The 24,614-nt window shown below is 44.1% G+C and overlaps 1 protein-coding gene across 1 annotated transcript in view; it reads right to left on the bottom strand.

Moving 5' to 3' along the window:
• The window catches only part of SESN3 (sestrin 3), a 66,910-nt gene extending 42,509 nt beyond the window's left edge, over positions 1-24,401 (bottom strand). Inside the window, exon 1 of the mRNA XM_090030399.1 lies at positions 24,214-24,401. Within this exon, the coding sequence (XP_089886525.1) occupies positions 24,214-24,312 (99 nt within the window). The 5' untranslated portion in view covers positions 24,313-24,401. The remainder of the gene's footprint in view (positions 1-24,213) is intronic.
• Positions 24,402-24,614: the final 213 nt, after the last annotated feature.

Genomic DNA, 24,614 nt, shown 5'->3' with positions numbered 1-24,614 from the left:
TACTCATAACCAAAAAGTTCTAATCTCTGCCCTAAATTTTCTCCATTGCAGTTTGATGCCATTGCTCCTAGTCCCGCCTCCTACAGCTAAACAGAGAAGTCTATATAAATGCCCTCCAAGTATTTGACGATTGTTACCAAATCTCCCCTCAGTGTTCTCTTCTCCAGACTAAATAACTCTGGTTCTTTCAGTCTTTCTTCAGAGGGGCTTCATAGGCCACTAATTATTTTTCCTGCTCTCTATCAGGCTCTTTCTATGGTACCCACTTCTCCACTGAAGTGTGGAGCCCAAACCTGGATACTAGGAGAAGGTGACCAGGTGAAGCCTCATCATCAGTGCCAAATAGAATGGAAGAATCACTTCCCTTGATTTGCAGAAGACGCTCCTGTTAATACAACTCAGTATACAACAAGAACACACTGCTGGCTAATATTCACCTTATGATCCACTAATTCCCAAGCCCTTCTCTACAGTACCACAGCTGAGCCAATCATTCCCCACTGTTTGCAATTTTCTAACTTAATCCATACAACACTGAGCCAATGGATTTCTTCACTTCAGCATATGTGCTTTTGAAATGGGGAGAAAAATGTCACATGTACTTCCACTGCAATTAGTATAGTAGCCTATAAGCTGATTCTACAATTCACGTATAATATAAATAAATATTTATCTTTCCCCTTCTGTATGCTGTGAGCCATTTGTAGAGATGTAGAACCTGCCCTTTTAAAATTCTTCATTATTATACCCACAGGGCATTGTTTTCAGTTATGGCACGAATCTTAATTGTGCTCCTGTCACCGAGATGATCCTGCATTCATGTCTTACCATACTTACTCGAATCTAAGATGAGGCACATGTCTCCATACACTATCAGCATAGGGAAAAAAAGCTCCTCATCTTAGATTTGCATACAAAGTGGGGGGCAGGGTGCAAACAACCCATGCAGCTCTCATTGTGGCCCTGAGCCCAGGACAGGACCAGAGTCAGACCCACAGCAGATACCTGCCCCTCCTCCCTTCTGTCCCCTTTCTCTCCCTCCTCCCCTTACTGTCAGGTGCATCTCAGTTCCAGCACCCGCTAGACTCCTTCCTACGCATGAAGTACAGGGAAACACTGTCCCCACCCTGGCCAATCTGAAGCGCCACTGTTGTTTGACCAGGCAACAAATAAGGCCCAAGCAACAAACACAGTCAGACAGTAACGGGGGGGGGGGGGGGCATGCAGGGGGAGAACGAGACTATGGGGAGCTAGGGGTGGGGGGTACAGGTGGCTGGGGGCTACAGGTGGCTGAGGCAGGAAGCCTGCAGGGTGAAGAAGAGCGGGGGGTGGCAGAGGACAAGGAGGCTACCTGCCCCCTGCATCGGCACCTGACCCTACCCAGCCTCTGCTTTCCCTAGTGTAGTGTAACAGTGGGTTACGGGGGGGTGAGGGGTGGTAAAGCTGAGATCATCACAACGCATACATTTACATTTACTCACATTTCCATGAGTCCAGTGATACAAATCACTTTACAATGGGTCAAATACTTGAATCCTCCCATTTTTTGTTTTAAACTTCTGAAATGGCATGGAGAATTTCATACTTTAACTCCACACAAAAGACCTAGTATCATTAACTGAAAGAGACTAAGACCATATTTCAGTTTCCTGCCCCTGTCCCCAACTAGTTTCTTCTACACCTCTACTGCTCTATCCTTTACTAAGTAGATCTTAATTCCCCACCCCACCCCCATCTCAAAGCCATTCACATCCACTTCCCCTAACTGTGGTCACACCTTGTTTTCAAATAAAATAGACTCGTTTCCAAACAAAAACAGCTACCCATCAAAGTAACTTGGCTTCTTTTGGTTTTAGTCCATGTCCCCCTCTCCCACTCATGCTTCTCTGCTTTAACATACAATAAAGAGGCCAGAACCCTGCTTACTGTACCTCCAAGGCAGACAAGTGGGGAAGTTCTGAGCACTTATTTCATGCTACAGCTTATGATCGATAACAAGGAACAGAATCTGTAGGTAAAACTGCCAGGTGCTTGCTAAAGGCTCTGTGAATATTCTCTCCCATGTCCTGCATATACTCATTTGCTTGCATACCACATACACCTTCCCTTCTCCCTGCCTCCTGCCAGTAATCAGCCCTCCAACACTGAGGTGTGTACCTTAAGCGCGAAAGCCAATTCTTCTTTCTGGAATAGCGGCATGGAAATACTGTACTGCAAGACAGTTGCCAGCTTCTCAATCAGGCAACAAGCAGGAGACATGAAATAGGACGTTAATCATTTCACAGCTGCTCTCAGACTGACAACAATTTTGGCTTGGCAGCCAAATAAACAGCAAAAAACTGTTGCCAATTCAAAAATGGTTGTGAAAGGGTTAACCACGAACTTCCTCTCTTCTGCTTGCAGTCCTAGAAAGAAGCTGGCAGCATCTTGCAGCACTTCTCCATGGAAAAGGCAGCTTTAAGTCATGACTCTGGAAAAATCTCTCTCTACATTGTGCCTTCCAAAAACAAGGCACGTGTCTTGGTTGAGGGAGTGTGTATGCAAGAAAATACAGTACGAAACCTTTCCTGGAGAGAAGTGTTAGTGCTGAAACCCCAGGGGAAGAAGGCTGGTCACTCATTTTACTGGAGAAGCAGAAGCCACTCCAACAGTTCAAATCATATTTTCATGGGTAGGTCAAAAGTTTAAGTGACTGGCATTTTTGGACTGTGACAGCAGTTTGTGAAGCATCTCATATGTTCCAAGTCAAAACCATGTAATGCTCTTTCAGAAACAGATTGGAAGTTAATATATTATTTGATGCTATGAAATGGGTTATCCTTTTTTTTTTTTTTTTTTAACAAACCAAGGCTTTCTTACTTTGTATTACAACAGTTGATACTCTTTTTATATCAAGGCGTTTCAGTGAAAAGAAAAATATTCAAGACTGGGCACCTTAAGTAAATACTTCATTTTTAACATTATTAATGTTCAGGTACTATTTTTCTACCCAAATATGAAGATACCAGAGAATGGAGGTGGAAGACATTTAAAGGAAGGAAGGTCAAAAACAAAGTAGATAGAGAGTTTGAGTTTGACGGTTAAATTTAAAAAATATTTCCACATGTCCATCATTTTGTTCTTTGTTTTTTTTTAAACCACATATTAACAACATTGCCAATTCTTCTACAACAGTATCAGTTTAACTTGCGACTGATAATTATAACAGAATCTGTGGGTAAAGTACTAAGTACTTGACAAAAAGTCCAAGGAACGTACTGAAACAGCACAGACAGGAATAAAAAGTAGGAAACAAACATTAAAAAGCACAACTCAAGAGGATAGTTGAAAACATCCTTTGTGATGGGGTGGGGAGGAGCCAGGGGGAAACAGAAAGTATTCTACTCCATCACATTTTGCTGAACGCGTACATTTTTGATAACCCAGAATATTTTTTCAAAAACACATGATCACCTCTTTAAAATTGATTTCTACAGTTAAGTTCTTACCCTTGGCTCATCTTCTACTTGATCATGGCTGTGGAAGTAACAAACAAAGTCAACAAGTATGATTGTTCAGCATTAACTATTAAGGAAATTATGTCTACTTTCTCTGATTTATATACTGTAAACCCCAGAGATTCTGTCATTTGCCAATTGCATTTAGGACACTTGAGCAACTGTGAGAAAAACCAGTTTATGTGTCCTGTACAACTATATTTGTAAATAAAGTAAGGTTGTTTTTACAATTATTATTTTTTTTTACAAAGCACACAATTTTTGGCATCAGATTCGTAACATCTATGATGTGACAGGTGGCTGGGTTATAGGAGTGTCAGTGAAGCAGAATCATTTATATCATCCAGCAGTCAGATTCCTGTTTAGCAAGCATACTCTGAAATCACATGCAAAGATGCCTCGTCTAGTTACTCTGTCAGCCATGAAAAAATACAATCCATACTAATGGACTGAACAAGAGAGCAGCAGATTCTCCCCAGGATAGGCAGCCAGAAGAAATATCACAAGTGCTCCTCAAACCTCAGCTTTTCAAAATGCACACTAGCATCCCTCACCATCTTTGTTCTCTCTGAATGAATCCTGATGAAACATGCCCTGAAAGTCAACAGATCTAAGTTATTTTGGATGCAGAAAAGGAAGCGATTCAGAAGCTGACAGGCCCTCTTGGAGAAGACCCGGCTAACAGCTTACTTCCTATAATATAAAAATATGTTTTTGAGCCTTCAGTGACTACAAGTGAAGCAGAAATACCTGAAGATGAATGGAGTCTCTCAGATAAGTGACTTTCAAGTTATTTAGGGTTCTACTGGCTTAAACGCAATATACTGCTCTGGTCAGAATCAGACCATCAGTACAAATCAAACACCCAATTAACTGTATTCAGTGCCTTAGCTGCCATTAGATTGCTGCTGCTATGGGCCAGAGCAGACATGCTCCATATCCCAGACTGTGGCAAGGCAGAGCTTTCCCAGAGCATGGAAGGTATGGGTGTGCAGGTGAGAAGTGGCAGGAAGGAGAAGAGGCTGCAGAAGTGCAGGGAAATTGGGGAGGCAGGCAGCAGCAGCTATGGCTGCTGCCCCCATCTCCTCCCACCACCACTTCCTACTCAATTCCAAGACAAGGGGCTCCCCCCCACATTAAATGGGTTGGGAACCTCATTTTGGAATCAAGTAAATACAGTAACTCTCAGATGAGCAAACCTAAAAGATAATAGTTATGGAACATGTATTGACTTCCTCATGGTGAGTCTCCATTTTACCCAAGGTTTTCAATAATTTAGGTATGCTTTGTGGAGAAAGTAGCATTCTAATCATATCAGATAAGCAATTGTCAGCAATTATAAAATAAAATCAACTCCCCCATCCCTCCATCTTATTCTTGATTCTTTTATATCAGGTTTTTGTCAAAGTACACTCCCTTCAGCTGCCACAGAAGAGCAGAGACTTAACAGTGTTGCTCTTGAATGGACAGAGGTGCCCTGCATCCAAGTCTGCAGGGCCTGGAAGCAGACACTTTTAGATGCGTTTCCCTTATGGCTCCACTGAGCTCACACAGTAAAATGTTTTAAAAGAAATAGGAGAATGTGTCAGAAAAAAGCCTTTATTAAAAACATCTTAGACAAGAGGAGCTCAAAATGTAAACACAATCTTCTGCCCATTTCTGCAAATCCTTTTCTAGGTCAGTTCTTTTGAATATGAATTGTCAATTAAACAAAACAAGATCATGATCTCTTCTACCCAAGAATTTCTTCGGCATACTAAGCATGATGGGCTAAATTTGTCTTAGGATTTTCTACATGCTCAAAACCTTATTTTTTTGAAGGACTGGTTTGAAGAATTGCACCAAATTCATCAGGCTCATTAAGTTGATGTTGCATCCTCTTAACAGGTGAAACAAGCATTTGAGGTTCTGTTTTATTTTCACATTGACAGGAATGAATTAACACCATTCCTATCCAAGTATAGTAAAGCCAATCTATAGTGCAGTGGTTCTCAACTGGGGTGTCACAACACTGGTACTGCCTTCATAGTGGCAGCATGGAAAGACTGCCTCACATGAGCTGCAGCATGAGCCAGCCCTCCTCTCTGCTTTAGGGTTATCAGAAAATCCTAATGAGGCAGGACAATGAGTGTGTGCTGCAGCCCTCCCCAGTCTGGCTGTGCAGCAGGAGCATTGGGGAAGTTTTACCTAGAGACAGCAACACCCAGTTGAGAACCACTGAGGTAAACAGAGGCAGCACCAACTGCGGTTCTCAACCAAGGGTGGCACCACATTCAGAAGTGGTGGATGGTTGCCCTGACTCTCAAGAGGTAGACAATACTGCCATTAATTTAAAAGACACCCACACACTTAAGGCATACTGCTCACCACAGAGGCATAGCTGTTAGATGAAAAAGACTTATTGGGATCATCTAATCCATCCATCCCTTTGGCAGGATTGCATCTGATTTGTGCTTATTGAGTCTATAATAAAAAAAACATTGTCTTAAAAAGTGGCCTGTGAATACTGCAAAGCTAAGCAGCATTTCCTCATAATGCAAACAAAAAGATCTACTATGAAAGAATTTCCCAATAAATAAAAAAGATTACTTCAAGGACTCTGACTTAAGACTAATCAAAGATCATCAAATGGCAGAAGTTATTCACACTTGGTGGATTTTACAAAAGCTTTTGACAATCTGCACTGAGGCTCACTTTTGAATGTCTTCAGATATTCTTGCATACCAGAGGTAACCCCCACCAAAGCTCTATAGTAAGGTAGAGCTTGCAGCATCAAAATAAAAGCAGACAGAGTGGGTGGTTTTAAAATGGTAACTGGTGTCCAAGATGCACTCTCTTACCTTTGTTTAGCATGGCCATGGCTGGATGGATACAACACAAGCATTCCATGGCTTAATGGTACACTAGAAGATTTAGGTTTTTCTGATGACACAGCTCCTCTGAGGTTATGTCTACACTGCAGTTACTGCTGTGATTGCAGCTTGTGTAGACATAGTTTAAAGCTAGCTCAGCTAAGTAGCTCAAGTACTGATAGCAGCAAAGTTGCTGCTGTAGCAACAACAAAACTCAGTGCAAGCAACTAAACTCATCCCAGAAGCTGGATCAGTACATGGGTGGTTAGCCTGAGCAGTGACTGCAGTGAAGACATATGTCAAGTGACAGCTCAAATAACAAGCTACTAAATACCAAAAGCTTCTCCAGCACCACAAGAAAATTAGTGCTAATAGTTAGCTACCAAAAGAGAGAGAGAAAAAGAAAGAAAACCTAATGAGAAAGTAAGCAACTCCCAACTTCAGCATTACATTAAAGGCAGAAGAATCCAAAGGCAAGACAGTTCACACCACTTGTCCCCACTGGCTTACATGTTGTTGCTGGCATCTAGGCTAGGGACAGAAGTTACACACAAACTGGTTTTAACCTGTAACAGAACAGCAGTTCAATGCACATAAACCAGTTACTAAATGGCTAAACCTGACTGAATGTAGTACCAGACTTTATTGATTTAGGTTAAACTGGCTTATGGAACTTCTATCCCAAACCTTTCCTGGTTCAAGTTACATTACAGTCCCCCAGCATCCCAGAATGCTTTGCAGCCCTGGGCTGGGCTGTCTGCTCAAGTAGAGCAGGGTTGGCCCCACCCCTCTGCTCTCTAGCCGGAGCAGTGAGGACTGGCTGACAAGGGGGTGGACTGGGAAACCTGGCTGGGGATGCAGCCCGGCCTGCCTGGTGGGGGCAGAGCAGCCCCCACCACACACTTTTCCCCACTGGACTCGACGGAGCAGGGGCGTGAGCCGGCAGACTCAGGTGGATGGGAGGGTGGAGTCAGCAAAGCCAGGGCTAGCAGAGCAGGGGGGTTTAATTCCCCCCTCCCACCAGCACAGGACTTCAGCTGGGGTCTGTCCAGTTTTTCCCCCACCGCTTGCTGCTCAAGTGGCAGGGAGCATGGCCAGAGTGAGCCCCGGGCAGCAGTTGGAGAAGGGGGGTGTAGGGAGGGGGATTAAAATGTTCCCTCCCAGTGGCACGGGACCCCAGCTAGGGTCTGCCTGGCTCCCCCCCCCCCCCCCCCCAAACTGCTGCCCAGGGCTGGCTCTGGCCACACCCCACACTATTTAAACTTGGGGGGGAGGGGAATGGGGGGGGAAGGGGGAAGCCAAGGCAGACCATGGCTGGGATCCCATATCAGTGGAAGGGCAATCCTACCCCCTACCATCCCTTCACCTCAGGAATGTCACCTGTGGTCATGCCCCCCGGTGCTCAAGGACAAGCCTAGCAAGAGCTGCTTCCCCTGCTCCCCCTCCAGGCATACTCTGGCTGGGGTCCCTGCAGGCCAGGGTGGGGGTTTAAACCCCACCCCAAATCATACTTAGCAGCCTGCCAAGGCCTGGCCATGCCTCCCTACCCCAACTCAGCTTCCCTCCAGCCTTCTGGCCACTGCCGAAGAGATGATAGGGCTCGTTCTAGCATCCCATGGCTTTAGCCTGAGCCACTGCAGACATGCGGCTGCATTTCCAGAATAAAAAGTGAATGTCTGTTCACTTACTTCTTGGTTCAATGTACACAGGTTAGACTAACTTGCAAAGATTGAATCAATTCAGGCTCAGACTTTTCGAATGTTTGTACTTAGCCCTAGAAAAAACTAATGCCAGAAACTACAGATGTCACAGCTCATTTGCTACCTTAGCTCAGGCTTGGCTGTTGAGAGGCATACAACTCAAAGGCCAAACTCAGAATTTTTCAAGCATTCTCTTCAGGTTCACATATGGATGTGAAAACCAAGTATTCAGAAGGTACAGACAAACTAAAGGTCTTGAGAAATTAGTTCAAATGAAGTCGTAACAGAATCTGAGATCTGTCAGTGGCTTCAGCAACTGGTTCCCTCCAGTTATCCAGAAAACAGAGAGACTGAAATGAGGGGCATACACAGAGTACAGGGAGTCTGCCACAGCAGTTATGCCATTAGGCAAAGACATGGAAAAGACTAATTGAAAGAATCCCTCGGTGCAGTCCCCCGAGGAGAATTGTGGAGACTCAGGGTGCCTGTAGATATGGGGGATGCCTGCTCTGAAGCACTGAAATTGCAGCACGTTGGAGCAGATCTGATTAACTAAGTCTGCTCCGACGTGCTAATTAGCACGCTGCAGCAGCTCTGACATCTCATGTACTCTGTGTCCCCATGCTTCAAAATGGTGATGGAGGCACTAACTAAAGCTCAAACAAGCTTTAGTTAAAGCACGCCCTCCACCATTTTAAAGCTTGGGAGACTGAATATATGAGATGCTGCAGGCGCTTTATTTAGAGCGGCTCCCACAAGCCTCTCTAATGAAAGCGCCCCTCCTCCCACCCTTGGAGCACATGTAAAGATGCCCTTAAAGACCATGTTGCTGCTTTTTCTTTCAAATGGCCAACTTGAAGCAACAATTATGGGGTGAAGATCGACAGCCTGGTCATGGCCCACCTTGCTACATGGAAATCCAAAATAGCAAAATCCACAACTAATATCATCACAACAGCGACCGAATGCCCAGTGGTCTCCCAGTCAATGGAGCAATTACCATAGAAGACCATGCTGAGAACAGCCCCAACTACTAGGGGATGGTGGCACCTTCTTCATGCCACGAGTAATTTCTAGCAGCACAGTAAGGATTCAAAATCTAAAGTTTCGATTTTGGGTAGTTTTTTCCTATTTATATACAAACGAGGCCATTTGAACAAAACAAAAAATGAATTTCATAATACTGAATAACAAAGAGCATGAATGCCACAAACTAAGTATTTGGTCTCTTTCCTTATCAGTTTATCATATATTCTGTGTTGAATATGCCTCTGATGTGGTAAATGAATGTGCAGCTGGTTTACTCCAGATATGACTGAGTGAGTTTTGTATGGCTATGCCCAGATCATTTATTTTTCTATTATATACATTCAACAGGTGTTCAACTTGTTAGGTGCAGAGACTCAGTTCTGAACCAGTCAAAATCTACTGGTGAACCCAACACAGAAGGGCACAAGTACACATATTTCAGAGACACGGTAATTTTTCCTGGTTAAAAAATAGCTGAAAAGAGGCAAGACAGCACAATCCAGGATCACGCAGAAAACTGACTGGTGAATTATAGCTATGAAGTTTGTAGATACTGCTCTATTATATCTCCTGCTTCCTAAAGTAATTCGCACAGCAACCACATGTTTTGAGACTAATATTTAAAACTATGCCTCAAATTTGACTGCTCTTGCCCATTGTGCTCTTTAAAAAAAAAATAGTGTTATCATAAAACACCTTATAGTTCATCTGTGAAATCTGCTATAGAGCAGCATTTTTGTTGATTTGCTCATTTATCTAGCATTGTTTGCTTTGCTTTTCCCAGTCTACAGGTAAATGACATGACCAAACTGCTGCTGGAGCAGGATGTTTGAGAGATGCTTTCTGACACCTCTCAACAGATGTTCAGGTGTAGATTAAGAACCAAGGGCACTATTTGAAAAGAGGAAGTTGTTCATGTGTCCCAGCCAATACTCCCTCGCAGTAAATTAAGTTCTAGTGCCCTCAGCTGTGTAAAAACTATTGCTGAACAAATAAATGCTGTCACATTATACACTGCTACTGTCATCTCACTCACTGCTATGGAAAATTATCCAAAGTACCTCTCATTCCTGGGGCGTTATATAAAACCAAATTCTATTACGAGACACTGGAAAAGATGCACGTGGTAGGAGCAGTTGATTTTCAAACAACCTTTCTGAAATGTATTTTTTTATGTAGCAAAAGGATGAACAACAAATGTAAGACTTGAAGTGGGAAATGCTTTAATATTTCATGAATATTAAGTTACCAAAAAACAAGGGAGAAACAAAACTGCTTCATATCTATCGTTAAGAACAGGAAGCATGATAGGTTAGTTAAGTATTATAGTCTCCAGGAGTCCCCCATCATCTAAACACCCGTCTTCTGCTCATGAATGCCCTTTTTTCTTAGGCACAATTACAATAATTGGAGTCTTCAAAAGGGTCTCAACTTCTCAGCGTGGTGTCCCAGGTGTGTCAGGTATTTTACCAACTGCTGACTAGTTGGACCTTACTTCAACTCCATGTGTAACATACACAAGATAAAAGTATCACCTATAAAAGCTATCATGATGGAGTTGGAAAACACTGCTGTACAGTTGCTAAATAATAATAATAATAATAATAATAATATAATAATAATGAATTTCCTGCTGATGAAAGTTACATGTGGAAGTTAAAGCCAGTTATGTAACTAGCAATAGGCATTACCTAAAAAAAAAAAAAAAGAAGACTTTTAAGCTAAACTCGGCCCACAGTACATAATGTTTACCATACACTGTACATATTCAGTCCAAAGCAGCTCCTCAGTTTTAGTTACCAGTCCTTTTAATTATGCTGTTTAATTCTACATGGATCATTTCTCATTGCACAAATTCATGAACAATTAGTTACTTTAAGATCTTGTGCACTATTCTATTCTATTAAGCTGTAGTACTTCACTAGTAGACTTATCTTAAAAAGCAAGTGCAAAGAGTCCTAACAAAGTTCTTTCTATTGAACGCGTGTCCATCAGAAAACACGGTTTGGTTTTGCTGATGCAGATAATATACACCCAGAAATGTACCAGTAGTGTTGAACTCTATTTATAATATCAGAAGATATTGGTCATGCCATCCTCTGCAACAGGAACTTGGTATATTAAAATTCCAATCAGTCACTAGGTCTGCAGGTCTATTTTAACAATGTGGTGAATCAACTGATTCTTTAAAAAACTCTTGCCAAAGTATTTTTAAAGATTTTATAAATATTTAATCTTGGATGTCAGGTTCTCTCTCAATTTTAATGGCTACAGTATTTGACAATTTTACATATACTGCTGTCTTCTCTTGATTTGCAAGGTTTACTGTACTGAGTTTGTGGGGGGGTTCAGTTCACTGGGTGGGCATGTGCAACAAACAAACACATACAGTGGCTGTGTTATAACTCTAACAAAAAAGTATAAACACTGATGGTGCTCTCACACCTTTATTTGGAAGGGAACACTCAACATTATGATCTGCCAGCATAAGCTATCAAATGCAAGCAGCAGGTGTCTGTCCTTGCCATTTATTAAGGAAGACATTTATTTGCTGTTTTCAAGCCTTCTTTATTTGACTACTTAAGCTGAGGTGAGTAAAGATGAAGAGGCACAAGATATCTTAAAACAGTGATTCCCAAGGTTATACTGCAAGAGTGGTGGAATGGTGACTGAAGTGTGCTGCTAGTTTTAATGCAGAAAAAGGTGTACCCAAGACATTAAAAGTCTGGGGAAACATTGTCTTAACCAACATGCTTCAACTCTAAACTAGGGGTCACCTCTCGGACAGAGTACATTACTGCTAAAGCTTTTACTGCTCTTCACTTGAGGAATTTCCTAAGAATAGATATTTTGGACAATTATTTCATCTAGACACCTGCTTCCAAAGAACTGCACTGGGACATGATGGGTTTTACCCAACTTGACAACTGCTTTTCTTATCATACCAGCCTTGGCTGAATTTCAACAAGAAACCTACGGGGAAAGGCTCCATCCCAAAACCATCCAATCCCTGATACTGTCATGATAATTGTGTAAAAAATCTTTGATTACATGTCTGTATCTTAACCTAGGTCTTGGGTGACAGTCAGCAATGAGATGTGCTGTATTCTCTATTTAGAGTAGGGATGTCAAACATCCAGCCTGCAGGCTGAATCCTACCTATGGAGCCTTATGGTCCAGCCCATGGGTCTCTAGACTGATCCAAAGACTGCATGGGGCATGCACCGGCTCTGGCTCTGCTGCTCCATGTGGCACACTGGCTAGACTCAGTGCCACGCATGTTGCATGCAGCACAAGGGGTGTTCAGGGTGTGTGCTGCATATGGTACCTATGCTTGACAGGCCTTGCATGCTAGTTCCAGGGGCAGTCTGGATCAGGCTCCCAGGCTGCCCATGTGCAGTACGTGTAGACTAGAGCAGTGGTCTCCACACTTTTTTGATCACGCACCCCTATCTACATAAATAGAAGTTCTAATATTTTCTTCCCGCACCCCAATGGATAGTCTTGTACACACCCCACTTTGGAGACCACTGGACTAGAGGGTCTTGCTCTACAGAAACAAAAAGGGACAGAGATACAAGTGGCCTGTAACTGGGACAGAAGTGGATTACATCTAAAAATTAAAATGATCACTGAGTGAGAACAGAATCTATGTAAGACTTTCCCCAATAGGTTTTACTTTACATAGCTAAAAGTACTGAACGCACAAAGTCAACGCAACTTAAAGCTACACACTACAGTTTAACATTAAAAATGTCTGCCCTCCTTTTCAGATGCTACTTTTGTTATTGGAGTAGTTTAGCGAAAGTTCAATAAACTAATCAAATTCTGACACTGACTTTCATAAGAGTTTTTTCTTTGCCTCTGAACAGCCAACCAGCGGGTATTTGCATATGCCATGCACGCTCAACCGCAAGACACAAAACATACTGTCATATGTTTCAAGTCTTCCTTCAAATTGGATGTGGTCCAACTGGTATCAGGTAGAATATTTAGACAGCGTGTGGGCACAATGTTTATTAGAGGTCTACATCTAATTTCTAAATACGAGAACAAATTACTATTTCCACACCTCTGATCAATGACAACTGTTCTTTACTGAGACGCATGTCAATCAAATTTAAGGGAATGATTTTATTAGCTTTTTCAGTTAATAGGGATAATTATATTAAAAGAGATTTAGAACTATATAGTTAAAAACCCTTCAAGTATATGTACCCAATAATTTAACCATATTATTCCTTTTGCCACATGCTAAGGTAGGTGATATTAAACATATTTACAAGAATACACTGTTAAAATTAGGTCTGGGTTCAGTATTGTTATGGCACTTTCATATTTAATCATTTCCAACTGCAGAATTCATACGAATGAGAGAGAACATATGGTGGCTCTGAATTCTATTTTGTTGATATTACAAAGCAATACTAAAGTAGTAACAGCCCAGAGACTATAAACAGAAGTTGCTCCTGAATAAGCAGCCCTGTAGTCCTTTAAAAATGGTTTTAGATCAGGACAGTTTGACCATGGAGACATGCCGTAAGAACCATACCTGGTACCCTGAAGCATGTAATGTTTCGACCGTTGTAGTCCTCTAAAAATAGTTTTAAACTAAGGCAGCGTTTTTCTTCTACATTGTCACTAATATGGCATTTTGTTTTGCACACTGGCAACTCCATAGGTTAACTAAGAAATTCAGCACTCTAGGTAAAACATCTTACATCAAGGCTGGGCAAAATACTGCCCATGGGCTGGGTTTGGCCCACTGAAGGATTCTGTCCAGCCCACAGCAGCTCCCTCAGTTGTGGTACATGGGACTGGTCCCACCACCTCGGGCACATGGTGGGGTGGGGTGGCACAGTGGCCAGACCTGCTTCCTGGCAGCAACGGTTCCTTCTGGCTGCTGCTGCTGCCAAACCCAGCCTTGCTACCCAGGTACCCCAACCTGTCTGCTCCACACCCAGACAGGGGTAGGACTTGCACAGGCAGGGTACACAGGTGGGCAGGTGCGATGGAGCCACAGGCAGGCAGGGAGTGGTGTTTGGGAGCAGGATGGGTGGGGAAGGCCAGGATCATGAGGTGAGATCAGAGGGTATTGACAGCACAGGGCCAGGGCCTGGGGCAGAACTGAGATCTACTCCTTGCTTGCCCCTGTCCACGGAACCAGCACCCATTGCAGGGGTGTGGGGGCAGCGAATTGTGGCTCTGACCCAGACCCCAGCCCCACGCCATGAGCCCAGCTCCCAGCTGCCACTCACTGCCCGCCTGCGGCCCCATCCCAGCCAGCCAGCCAAGTGGAGAGCAGAGTCACTTAGGGAGTTCTGGTGAGCTACTGCGTGGGGAAGGGAGGGTGCTGACCCAGCCAACAACAGCTCACCGTAGTTTCATAGTTAGTAGGGTCGGAAGGGACCTGAGCAGATCATCAAATCTGACCCCCTGCCATGGCAGGAAAGAATGCTGGGGTCAAACGACCCTGGCCAGGTGTCCATCTAGCCTCCTTTTGAAGCCCCCCCAGGGTAGGAGCCAGCACTACTTCGCTTGGAAGTTGGTTCCAGATCCTAGCCACCCTGACAGTGAAGTAGCACCTCCTGATGTCTAGCCTGAACCTATTCTCAATCAACTTATGGCTGTTGTTCCTTGTTACTCCCTGTAGTGCTCGGGGGAACAGGGACTTTCCCATTCCCTGCTGGTCCCCCCTGACTAGTTTACAGATGGCCACCAGATCCCCTCTCAGCCTTCTCTTGTGAAGGATGAACAGGTTCAGGTCCTGTAGCCCCCCCCGCATAGGGCCTGCCTTGCTGCCCCCTGATCACGCGAGTGGCCCTCCTCTGGACCCTCCCAATGCTGTCCACATCTCTCCTGAAACGTGGCACCCAGAAGTGGATGCAGTACTCCAGCTGCAGCCTGACCAGTGTCTCATAGACACCTCCTTGAACCTGCTCGTGATGCACCTGTGGATGCATGACAAGGTGCGGTTAGCCTTCCTGACTGCATCCCCAACACTGTCAGCCCATGTTCATCTGGGAGTCTATAATGACTCCAAGGTCTTTTCTGCCTCTGTGCTGATGAGAAGGGAGTTCCCCAGCCTGTAGATATGCTGCTGATTTTTTCTCCCTAGGTGCATCACCCTGCACTTGTCAGTATTGAATCCCATCTTGTTCTCATTTGCCCAACCCTGTAACCTGTCCAGATCCAATTGCAGCCTGTCCCTCCCTTCTAGCGTGCCCACTTCTCCCCACATTTTAGTGTCATGTTGAATGGAGTGGGCCTGAGGACCAAGCCCTGGGGGACCCCGCTGCCCACATCCCTCCAAGTCGAAAATGACCTGTCTACCACTGCTCTCTGGGTGCGGCCCTCCAGCCAATTGGTGACCCATCTGACTGTGTAGGCATCGATACCACAATCTCCTAATTTTTTTTAACAAGAATGGGGTGAGAGACAGTGTTGAAGGCCTCCCTAAAGTCCAGAAAGACTACATCCACTACAACACCCGTGTCCAAGGATTGTGTGACCTAGTCATAGAAGGCCACCAGGTTGGTCTAACAGGACCTGCCTCTAATGAACCCATGTTGGTTGCCTCTAAAAATACACTCCCCTGCAAGGGGCAAGCGGGTGTGCTCCTGGATAATTTTCTCAAAGAGCTTCCCCAGGACCAAGGTAAGACTAACAGGCCTGCAGTTTCCTGGGTCCTCCTTCCTCCCTTTTTTTGAAAACGGGGAATGCACTGGCCCTTTTCCAGTGTTCTGGCACCTCGCCAGAGCACCACGAGTGCTCGTAAAGCTGTGCCAGGGGTCCCGCAATGACCTCTGCTAATTCCCTCCGCACTCCAGGGTGGAGATTGTGAAAACTCCCTATGTGGCCCATGAGCCCAAATAATTGTCCGCCCTGACATATATGATGTGATTTACTCTGTCTTTGTATCTGTTTCCTGCATTGGAAGGGTTAAGCCCCAGAAGGGAGTATAACATTTTAGGTTCAAAATTATAGAAAATTATTATATTTGTTAATTGTGAAGTGTACAAATCAACACACTTCATGTTTATAAATAAGAACATCATTTATACTAAGTTACAAGAACCCTGAATAAAAATGGGGAATTAGATACTAAGTTCCTTCCATGAGTCTTCTGTATCACTAAAGATAATGGGTGGTTATTCTGTTGCTGGGGGTTCCTAGAGGCAACTATTTCATGTAGCATTTGCACATAAAAACCCCATGAGATTTGCTCATGTTTGAAGATTTGAGATAACAGTTCTAATAAAGATCCATGAACCAATGGTGGTCTACAGAGAATTTAGATGTGGTCTATGGGAGCTTGCAGGTCACATGATGCAAACAGGTCACATGATGCAAACTTTCTTATTCTTTTCCAGCTAAATCACAGCAAGTGAAGTTAGAAATACTTTACATTCCTTCCAAATATGACTTTTCCACATAATCATTTGTGAAAGCCACCACAAAGTATCACAAACAAGAGGGGGATTAGTTCAAACAGTCAAAAATGTTTCACAAGATACTCTTAGGAGCAGTTTAAAGATGTTTTGTATTTTTATTCTTTTTCCATTATTAGTGCTTATGTTTTAGCAGCATGGCCCCACCCCTGGTGCTGTCTTCAGAATGGGAGATGTCTTTAACCATAACTTTCGTATTTAAGTGTCTCAAACCATTCTGAAGCCTGCATAGAGTGCTCCTGTAGAAATATCCAAATTCTGATAATACAATGCAGCGATGGGATCTGGGTCCAGGGCTAATGCCACAAGTCCACTTTCAGGCAGCAGTGTGGGTCAGGGATCAGGCAGTGGCATGGCAAGCAAGGGCACAGCCCTCGCTCTCCCCCTTGCTGCTGATGGCTATATCCACTGGAACCAGAGGACCCCGATTTCTGCAGCAGGTCACGTCCCACTAGCTATGCCGGACTTCCAGCAGACCAGCTGAAATGGTTCAAGGGGCCATATGTTTGACAGCCCCAAGTTAGAAGATCATCTCCTTTAAAAGGACATTTTAGAACCCCCCAAAAGCAAATGATTTCCATGCAAGTCAAAGCAATTAAGATAGATTGTTCCAGCACTTATGCAGCTCTCTACACATTTGAAGAACTCTTTCAAATGTTTACGGAGTTGGAATGTTTCACAAAATATGTCAGGTGGAACAAAAGGTTTAGCAATAAAACTTTAGAAAAAGGCACAGGAAAGAGAATTGCAAAAATCCCCATCTGGCAAAGATGCTGTGCCTGCTTCCCTGTGCATTAAAGAGCAACCAGCTCCAATAACTTAGACATTCATGGATTGAAGATATGATTGGTAACACTGCCCAAATCAAACAACTTTCCCCTGCTCTGATGCATGCATCTTTCAGTTTCAGTAAGCTGAGAGAGCGAGATAGAGAGGAAGTATGAATAAATCTCAGACAGACAGACTGAGCAAAGATAAAGGCTGTTAATTTGACAGTTCTTTGGCATCTTAGCTATAAAGCAATAGTGATAAAGGTATGCCCTTCATTGGTAAACTGCCATTGGTGACTGATAATCAGCTACCACTGTAGCTGCATCAGGACCACTTTGGATCCTAAACATGTGCAAGTTGTGATCTGTGCAGAAGTTCCACTGGTGCAAGTCATGGCATCTCTTCATTAGTGCACGGTTTACACCAATGCAACTATATTGGTGGCTGCCCACCAAATACTGGAATCAAGGCAAGTTTCTGACGTAAACAAAGGGCACTTCTTTACATCAGAAGTGACGTTCTGTCACGTGATCAGCCCCATGAAGCACTCTGTAGCCATGCCCTAACAGAAGAGCATGGCTGCAAAACACTTCAAAAAGTGCCCCGTCATACGACCATCTGAACCTTCATTACACAGGCGTTCAGATGAAGGTGTTCCAAAGCAGAGCACTTTCATTAACTTCTGCCAGGCCCTGCTGGGAGCAGGGTTGGGCTCATGCAGTCCAGCCCCACCCTTGGTGCAGTCTTCAGATGGGAGGGGGAGAAGAGAAAGGAAGAAGCTCAGGCTGGGGTTTGCCCAGCCTGCACTGGAGGGTGGAGTGGGTGGTTTGGAGCCCCTCCATCTCAGGGAGACCCCAATCTATGCACCCCACCCTCCAGCCCAGGCTGGGCAATCCCCAGTCCAAGCTCCCTCTCCTCCCTTCTCCCTGCTCCCATCCTGAAGACCGCACTGGAGCTGGGGGGGTGGAGAACCTAGGTGAGGAAAGCTGCAGACATGCAGCCAGCTCCAAACTGAATCTCGATTCCCCCGCAATGGAGAACGTCTATTGGGTGGCAGGGGAGGGTTGCTGTAACTCGTGGCGCTTCCTGTAAAGCGCCATGAGTTACAGCAGGAAGCTGCACATCTGTCAGTGCCCAAAGACTAAATTCAAAGTCCTTCTTACAAATCCATTCAGGATTCTCTCAGGAGCAGCTGAGTTTGAATGATAGGGAAGAAGTCCGATATGTCATGTTGACTGTATGAAATGAAATGCTGAAACTCAAAAGTGATATTTTCTTTTCTATCGCTTTGAGTGTTTAGGCAACAAGTTCCTGGATAGATGTGAAAAACCTTGTGAAGCCCACCTTAAACTCAAAACTCTTGATTTCTGTTAAGCATCCTTTCTCCAAACAATTTTAAGTTGATGGTTGGGAGATATCTAAACCAATCAAGGGAACCCTTCAAGGAATATTAAAACATTCTCTTAGTTAAGTCCAATGTTACAAGCATAGACTTTAGTAAGACAATTTAATTTCATAATACATTTTCCTTTAGCCAACTGAACAGCATTTTATCAACCACAGTAAACAGGCAAGGCTGCCCTCTTGTTTTGTGAACACAATCACCTTTGGTTTCAGTCTGTCTGGAGAGGAACCCTGCTACTGAAGTGAGTTCCACTCTATTACGCAGTTTCCGTTGAATCCCCGAAGAGCTGGTCTGCATCAAGAGAGCCATCAGACAACTCCAGCTCCTATTTTGAAGTTCATGCAACAATTTGCATAACCAAAAATAAATTCCAACAACAAACACAATAATTTAATTAGGCAGAGTACCTAATTAAATACAGAGTGCATAGGTAGTCTCTTTTGACATGTTAACTCTGTCAAGTTTTACAGTGGCAAGTGGCCTGTAATACTCTTGAAGCATTGGAATAAAAAGCTGATATTCATATGGAATACTATTTTTCTAACTGTAATATGTGTTCAATCTCGAGGTAAAATTTATCCAGTTTAAAAACTAAATTTAAAAAATTGTTACTGAACACAACATCCTTTGTTACCAACCATATTCGTATAAGTGCCCAGGGTAAAGTGCCGAGAAGATGAAATAACTCGTGAGTCATTTCCCCAACCCATTTAAAATACTGGCTCAAAGCTATGTTACCCAACAAAAAATATTTACAAGTGGGGGCACTGCCCACATACTGTAGTTGCACACATATATACCGTTATCGATGTAGCTTTTGTAAAACTAAGGTGCCATGCCATCAAGCTCTACTGCAGGGGAAATGCTGGCAAGAAGCTTTGTAAGTGGGCCTAGGGACAGAGTAGGAGGAAAAAATAATTAAAAAAAGAAAAGAAGTATAGATCGTCTACATTTACGATGCTGCTCAGCTGATTATTAAGAAGTCACATACTACCTTCTTCCTCCTGCAGTCTGAGTTCCTTCTTAACTGGGAAGGAGTCCAGTCTGGGCAGAGTGACCCACTAAGCAAACCCAGGTACTCAGAAGAGTCAGGTGTTCCATCTCTTATAGCCCATTCTTTTAGCCACACAGGAAGAGAGAAACAGAAGTAGTTCACAAATGTAAATCCCTCAACCAAGCAAAACCAGGAAAGAAGGAAGAATCCAATTACTATTCTCTCTCAAGCCAATGGAGATTGCCAAACAGAGCAGTTCTCAACCTGATATCAGCATTCCCCTTGCCAAAAGGGAAAAGAACAAACACCCTTACAACATACTTTGCTGAAGTAGATTTCAAAACACACCATCAAGGTAAGTCAGCATTAGCCTCCCATTTACAGAAGGGGAATTTAAGGTGCAGATTAAATGATTTGCCTGAGTCCAAGTCAATCATCCATGCTGAAAACCACATAATCCAGGTCTACTAACTCATGGTCTGGTGCTTTAACTCCACCACCTACCCAACAGAAGAAAACTGCAATAGGAATAGCCGCTTTGTGCTTAATTTGCCCAGTGAATAATCTCAAAGCTTCTTATGAAAAAAAATGAACCTTCCCCCTTCCAATACTACTTCCATTGTTGCCTTGTAATTTGGCCAGAAACTCAGAAAACGATTGTTATAGCCAAATTGCCTTTCTAGAAAATTGGGTCTAACTTCTGTTCATTGCAAGTCACTGACCTTTCACTGGGGTGTTATTTTCACTCATACCACTGAAGTTCAGGCTTAATGAGAATTTCACAGTTCCATTTTCTGATTTTCAGCAGTTTAGATTAGAAAAATGTGAGGAATATTTTTCTCTACTTTTTTGGAATTAAGTGCAAGAATGCCAGAGGAATGTTCAATATCATGGTGCATGCTGAGAGAACAATAGCTCTTTCTGATACCAGAGAGCAAAGGCAATAATTAAACAGGGTGGGGGGGAGGCAGCAGTTATCCAAATGGGTCAGAGTCTGCAAAGATACAGAACAGTGCAAGACTGAGGTGTGTGTTTTGGGGGAGGGCTGGTGAACAAAGGAAAGACCTTTCTTGCTTTTTCAGTGCAGCATTTTTTTTCTAGAGGAAAGGAAAAGTCTCCTACTGTAGAATTTTGCAAATGCTTCCAGAAATAGGCTATAAAGGAATGAAATTGCTTTTGCTTATTAAAACTAGACACATCCTGTCAAAGACATATGTTAACCAGAGGATAAGAAAACAAAGGCATTATTGCCAACCCAAGAGTATTAGTAATTTGGGATTAGAATTAAGCATTTGTCATATGTCAAGCCCCACCCTCTCCTAAATCATAAGTAGTTAAAAAAGGGGAGCGAGGAGAGGAGATTTTTTTGAAGAGAAAAGTATGTATTTGGAGTTCCCTTCTAGTTTCTGAGCCTTTTAGAATTCACATTTCTAACCATTTTTTTTCTTCTTCTTCTTATGGAGCTAGAAACTTAGAAAAACAATACCAAGACACTTATCTAATGGCATAACTTCCAAAGGTGGGACTAAGAAATACTGAATATAAAATCTGTGATAAAATCAAAATAATTGGCAACAGTGGCACTGATAAATAAACATATCTCTGGTTTCATGCTATAGCATGTTAATTAGTTATGGGAAACTATTTTTAAAAAAGGTAAAGGGATTTCTGCAGGTTAACATCTTTGAGAAACTAAAAAAAATTAAGGCTATGATAGAGCTCCAAGAGAGGAACAAACCTTTATAACCATTAGTAAGAGCATTCTGCACTGCTGGAGGAATGCAGCTACTTAAAAAAAACCCAACTAGGTATCTGAAGTATCTCTATTTCTTTCAGTAGTATTTGACCACTAGGGTCTTTAAAGCAAACAATACCATAAAAACATTACACAGAAAATGATGCCTAGCTTTACAAGTACTGCCCAGTTAGGCATACTTTTAATCAGATACTAAATTACTGGGACTGTACTACAACAGTTTCCTTAACTTAGCAAGAAGGCATTCCTAAAAGACCTCTTGAATTCTACAAAGCAAACAGTTGCATTTTTAGCTGCCTCTTACTACTTGCACAACACCTTTTAGCTTATGCTTAGCCCATGATGGCAGACCTAGCTTGACAGATGATTTTATCCAGCCAGTGGGGCTTTTAGCTCATTACTGTACATCTTTTCGGGGCCGAGTGCTTACCCTCTCTCTCCACTGTAGACAGAAAAGTTGGGATTAATTCTCTCCAAGGACTGAAACCACCTTTCTAAAAAAAGGCCATTCCTGATGAATCTAACATCAACTGAGACTTTACGCACTAAAGTTTGTATCCCTCCATTTATCCTTCACTGGGAGACCAAGATTTACCCAAGGGAGCTTATATTCTGTTAGACTGTTTGGAATTTTGTTATTACCAGGGATCCTGGTTTTCTCCGATAAAAAAAAAATCCCCAATTTTTGGATTAAAATAAGTAAACCAAAATCCACATTTTTCTGTGATTAAAATAAGTAAACCAAAATCCACATTTTTCTGTGGTTTAAAATGAAATGCCACTTAGGTAGATATTAGTAGCATTTCATTTTAATCTGAAAACTGTTGATTTTGTTTTTCTTTTTATCAGAGAAAACCAGGATCCCTGGTTATAAGCCACAGGGTGGAAGACTTGTTTTTCCTCACTCCAATATTACCCTGCCCATTACTAACAGTTATTACTCAGAATGTATTTGAGCAGTTTAAAGATGCAAGCACATATTTAAGGAGTTTTTGGGTCAATCGTTTGTCAAGCATATTGTTGCCCAAGCTTTAGAGCACTGACAGTAGACCAGATACAGCAACACTGATCTTGAGTTTAACTTATATGTTAAGATCTGAGCCAAAGATTCTAACTCGTTTACATCAGGAAAAATTCTGTATTTTCTACTTGTCAGCTAAGGTAACTAATGTGGTGCTGGAGTCTATTTAATTATTGGCTTTGCTGTCTGGTGCTCTGTAATGTAGGCTGGAGTTGAGAGTGATTTTATTATACCAAAAGTTTTAGATATTTAGGGAAGGAGAAGTTCTATGCTATTTTATCTGTGGGGTAGCCTGAAGACCTGTCAAACCACAATCAGTCTGATCACAAAATATCTGTCTTCCCTCTCTGCTTTCAGTTTCTGAAACTGCTGCTGAAATGAGTGAATCCTGCAGTACGAGCAGTTGCACGGGCCTCCAGCAGGCAATTCACAAGGCAAAGCAGCACCAAGCTGTAAACATCTTACCTACCCACCAGCCTCCAGTGCAGTACTCATCTACCTAAGATCTATGCATGTCACCAGAACCCTATGAAGTGTATCTGACTAGCAACAGCTAATCAAAATATTTTTGATGCATCTGAAATGATGAATAGAAAAGACAATAGCTATTAAAAAAATCTGTACAGAAAGCACAGCACAGTTACAGTTGCTAGCATTTAAAAGGTCTGGAACAAAAGCCCTACCAATGGCAGGGGATTATGGCTTCAGAAGTTGCAAAATTTACACTTGAATCCTGAAAATGCAACGGCTGCCAAGCCTCAAGTTACTTGTCAACATAAAAAAAAAAAACTGTGGGTATTTGGCAGAACAGCTCAATCTCCCCCTCCCTGCCTTAGCCACAGGCACATTTGGCATTAAAAATTTGCTTAGCCAACAACTTCAGCTGTATGTCAAGTCTGAAGCGGCTGCCTCGGGGCTGCTCGCACCGTGGGCACGTTCGCTTTTCAGGCAAGTTCTCCTGCAGATAAACCCGCCCGCTCAAGTTTCGCGAGCGCACAGCCTCTGCCGCAAACTGGTTCCCATTTGCGCTGAGCCGCTCAGAGCTTCTGATCCATGACAAACTGCCCTGCAACCAGTCCAGCCCCGAGGACCCACTGTAACACAATCCAGGAGCTTATGGCAATTAAAAAAAACCAAACTAACAAAAACCCCCTTGCCATGCCAAGTGCACACGTTTAAGGAGATGCAGCTTCCCTTCAAACAGGCTGCAGCCGTGGGGCTTGAAGGCAGGCTCCTTCTCTGCCCGACCTGGCCCACTGGGGTGGCTGCCCGCTCCCTGCCCCCGTGTGTGCACAGCACCGCCTGGAAAGCGCGGAGGAAGGGGGGGGGGAGGAAAAGGAAAGCGCGGAAGAAGGGGGGGAGGAAAAGGAAAGCGCGGAAGAAGGGGGGGAGGAAAAGGAAAGCGCGGAAGAAGGGGGGGAGGAAAAGGAAAGCGCGGAACAAGGAGGAGAAGCAAAGCGCGGAGGAAAGGAGGAAACAGAGGAGGGCAGGACTGAAGGAGAAGAGGGCAGGAGAGAAGGGAGGATGGAAAGAAGAGGAGAGAAAGAGGGCAGAAGGAAGGAGGACGACCAGGGAAGGAGGCAGGAGGACGAGGAGGCTGGAGGCCAGGAGCGGAGCGCGGCGCCCCGCGGGCCTCGCCCGCTGCGGCCGCACAAAGGGGCCGCGGGCAGAGCCGCCGCCCCCCCCGCCGCCGCCGGGGCCGTGCCGTGCCGTGCCGTGCCGTGCCCCCCGCGGTACCTGTCTCAGCACCTTCCGGCAGTTGGTGCAGACGCGGTAGTCAGCGGCGGCGCAGGCGGCGGGGCCGCTGCCCAGGGAGCCGGCGCTGCCGCGGTGCATGGCGGGAGCGGACCGCCGGGTACTGCTGCTCCGCGCCCGCTCCGCGGCTTCCCCAGCCCCGCCGCCGCGCCGACCCGACCCCAGCCCGGCCGGGCACCCCGCGCACACCCCCCCGCGCTCCGCCAATCGCCGCGCTCCGACCACGCCCCCCGGCCCCGCCACCAGCCAACGGGAGGGCTCGAGCAGCGCCGACCAATAGCGAGCGCGCTCGCTGGTTGCCATCTCCGGGCAGCCTCTGAGACAAGGACGGGGGCGGGGCCGAGTCTCATCTCTGGGCAGCCTTTGGAGCCGGGGGAGGGGAT

This window comes from Crocodylus siamensis, chromosome 1 (assembly GCF_052110815.1).
Source record: "Crocodylus siamensis isolate JL-2025a chromosome 1, ASM5211081v1, whole genome shotgun sequence".
NCBI lineage: Eukaryota > Metazoa > Chordata > Crocodylia > Crocodylidae > Crocodylus > Crocodylus siamensis.
Note: the sequence above shows the minus strand (reverse complement) of the source record. Positions and strands in the feature narration are given on the sequence as shown.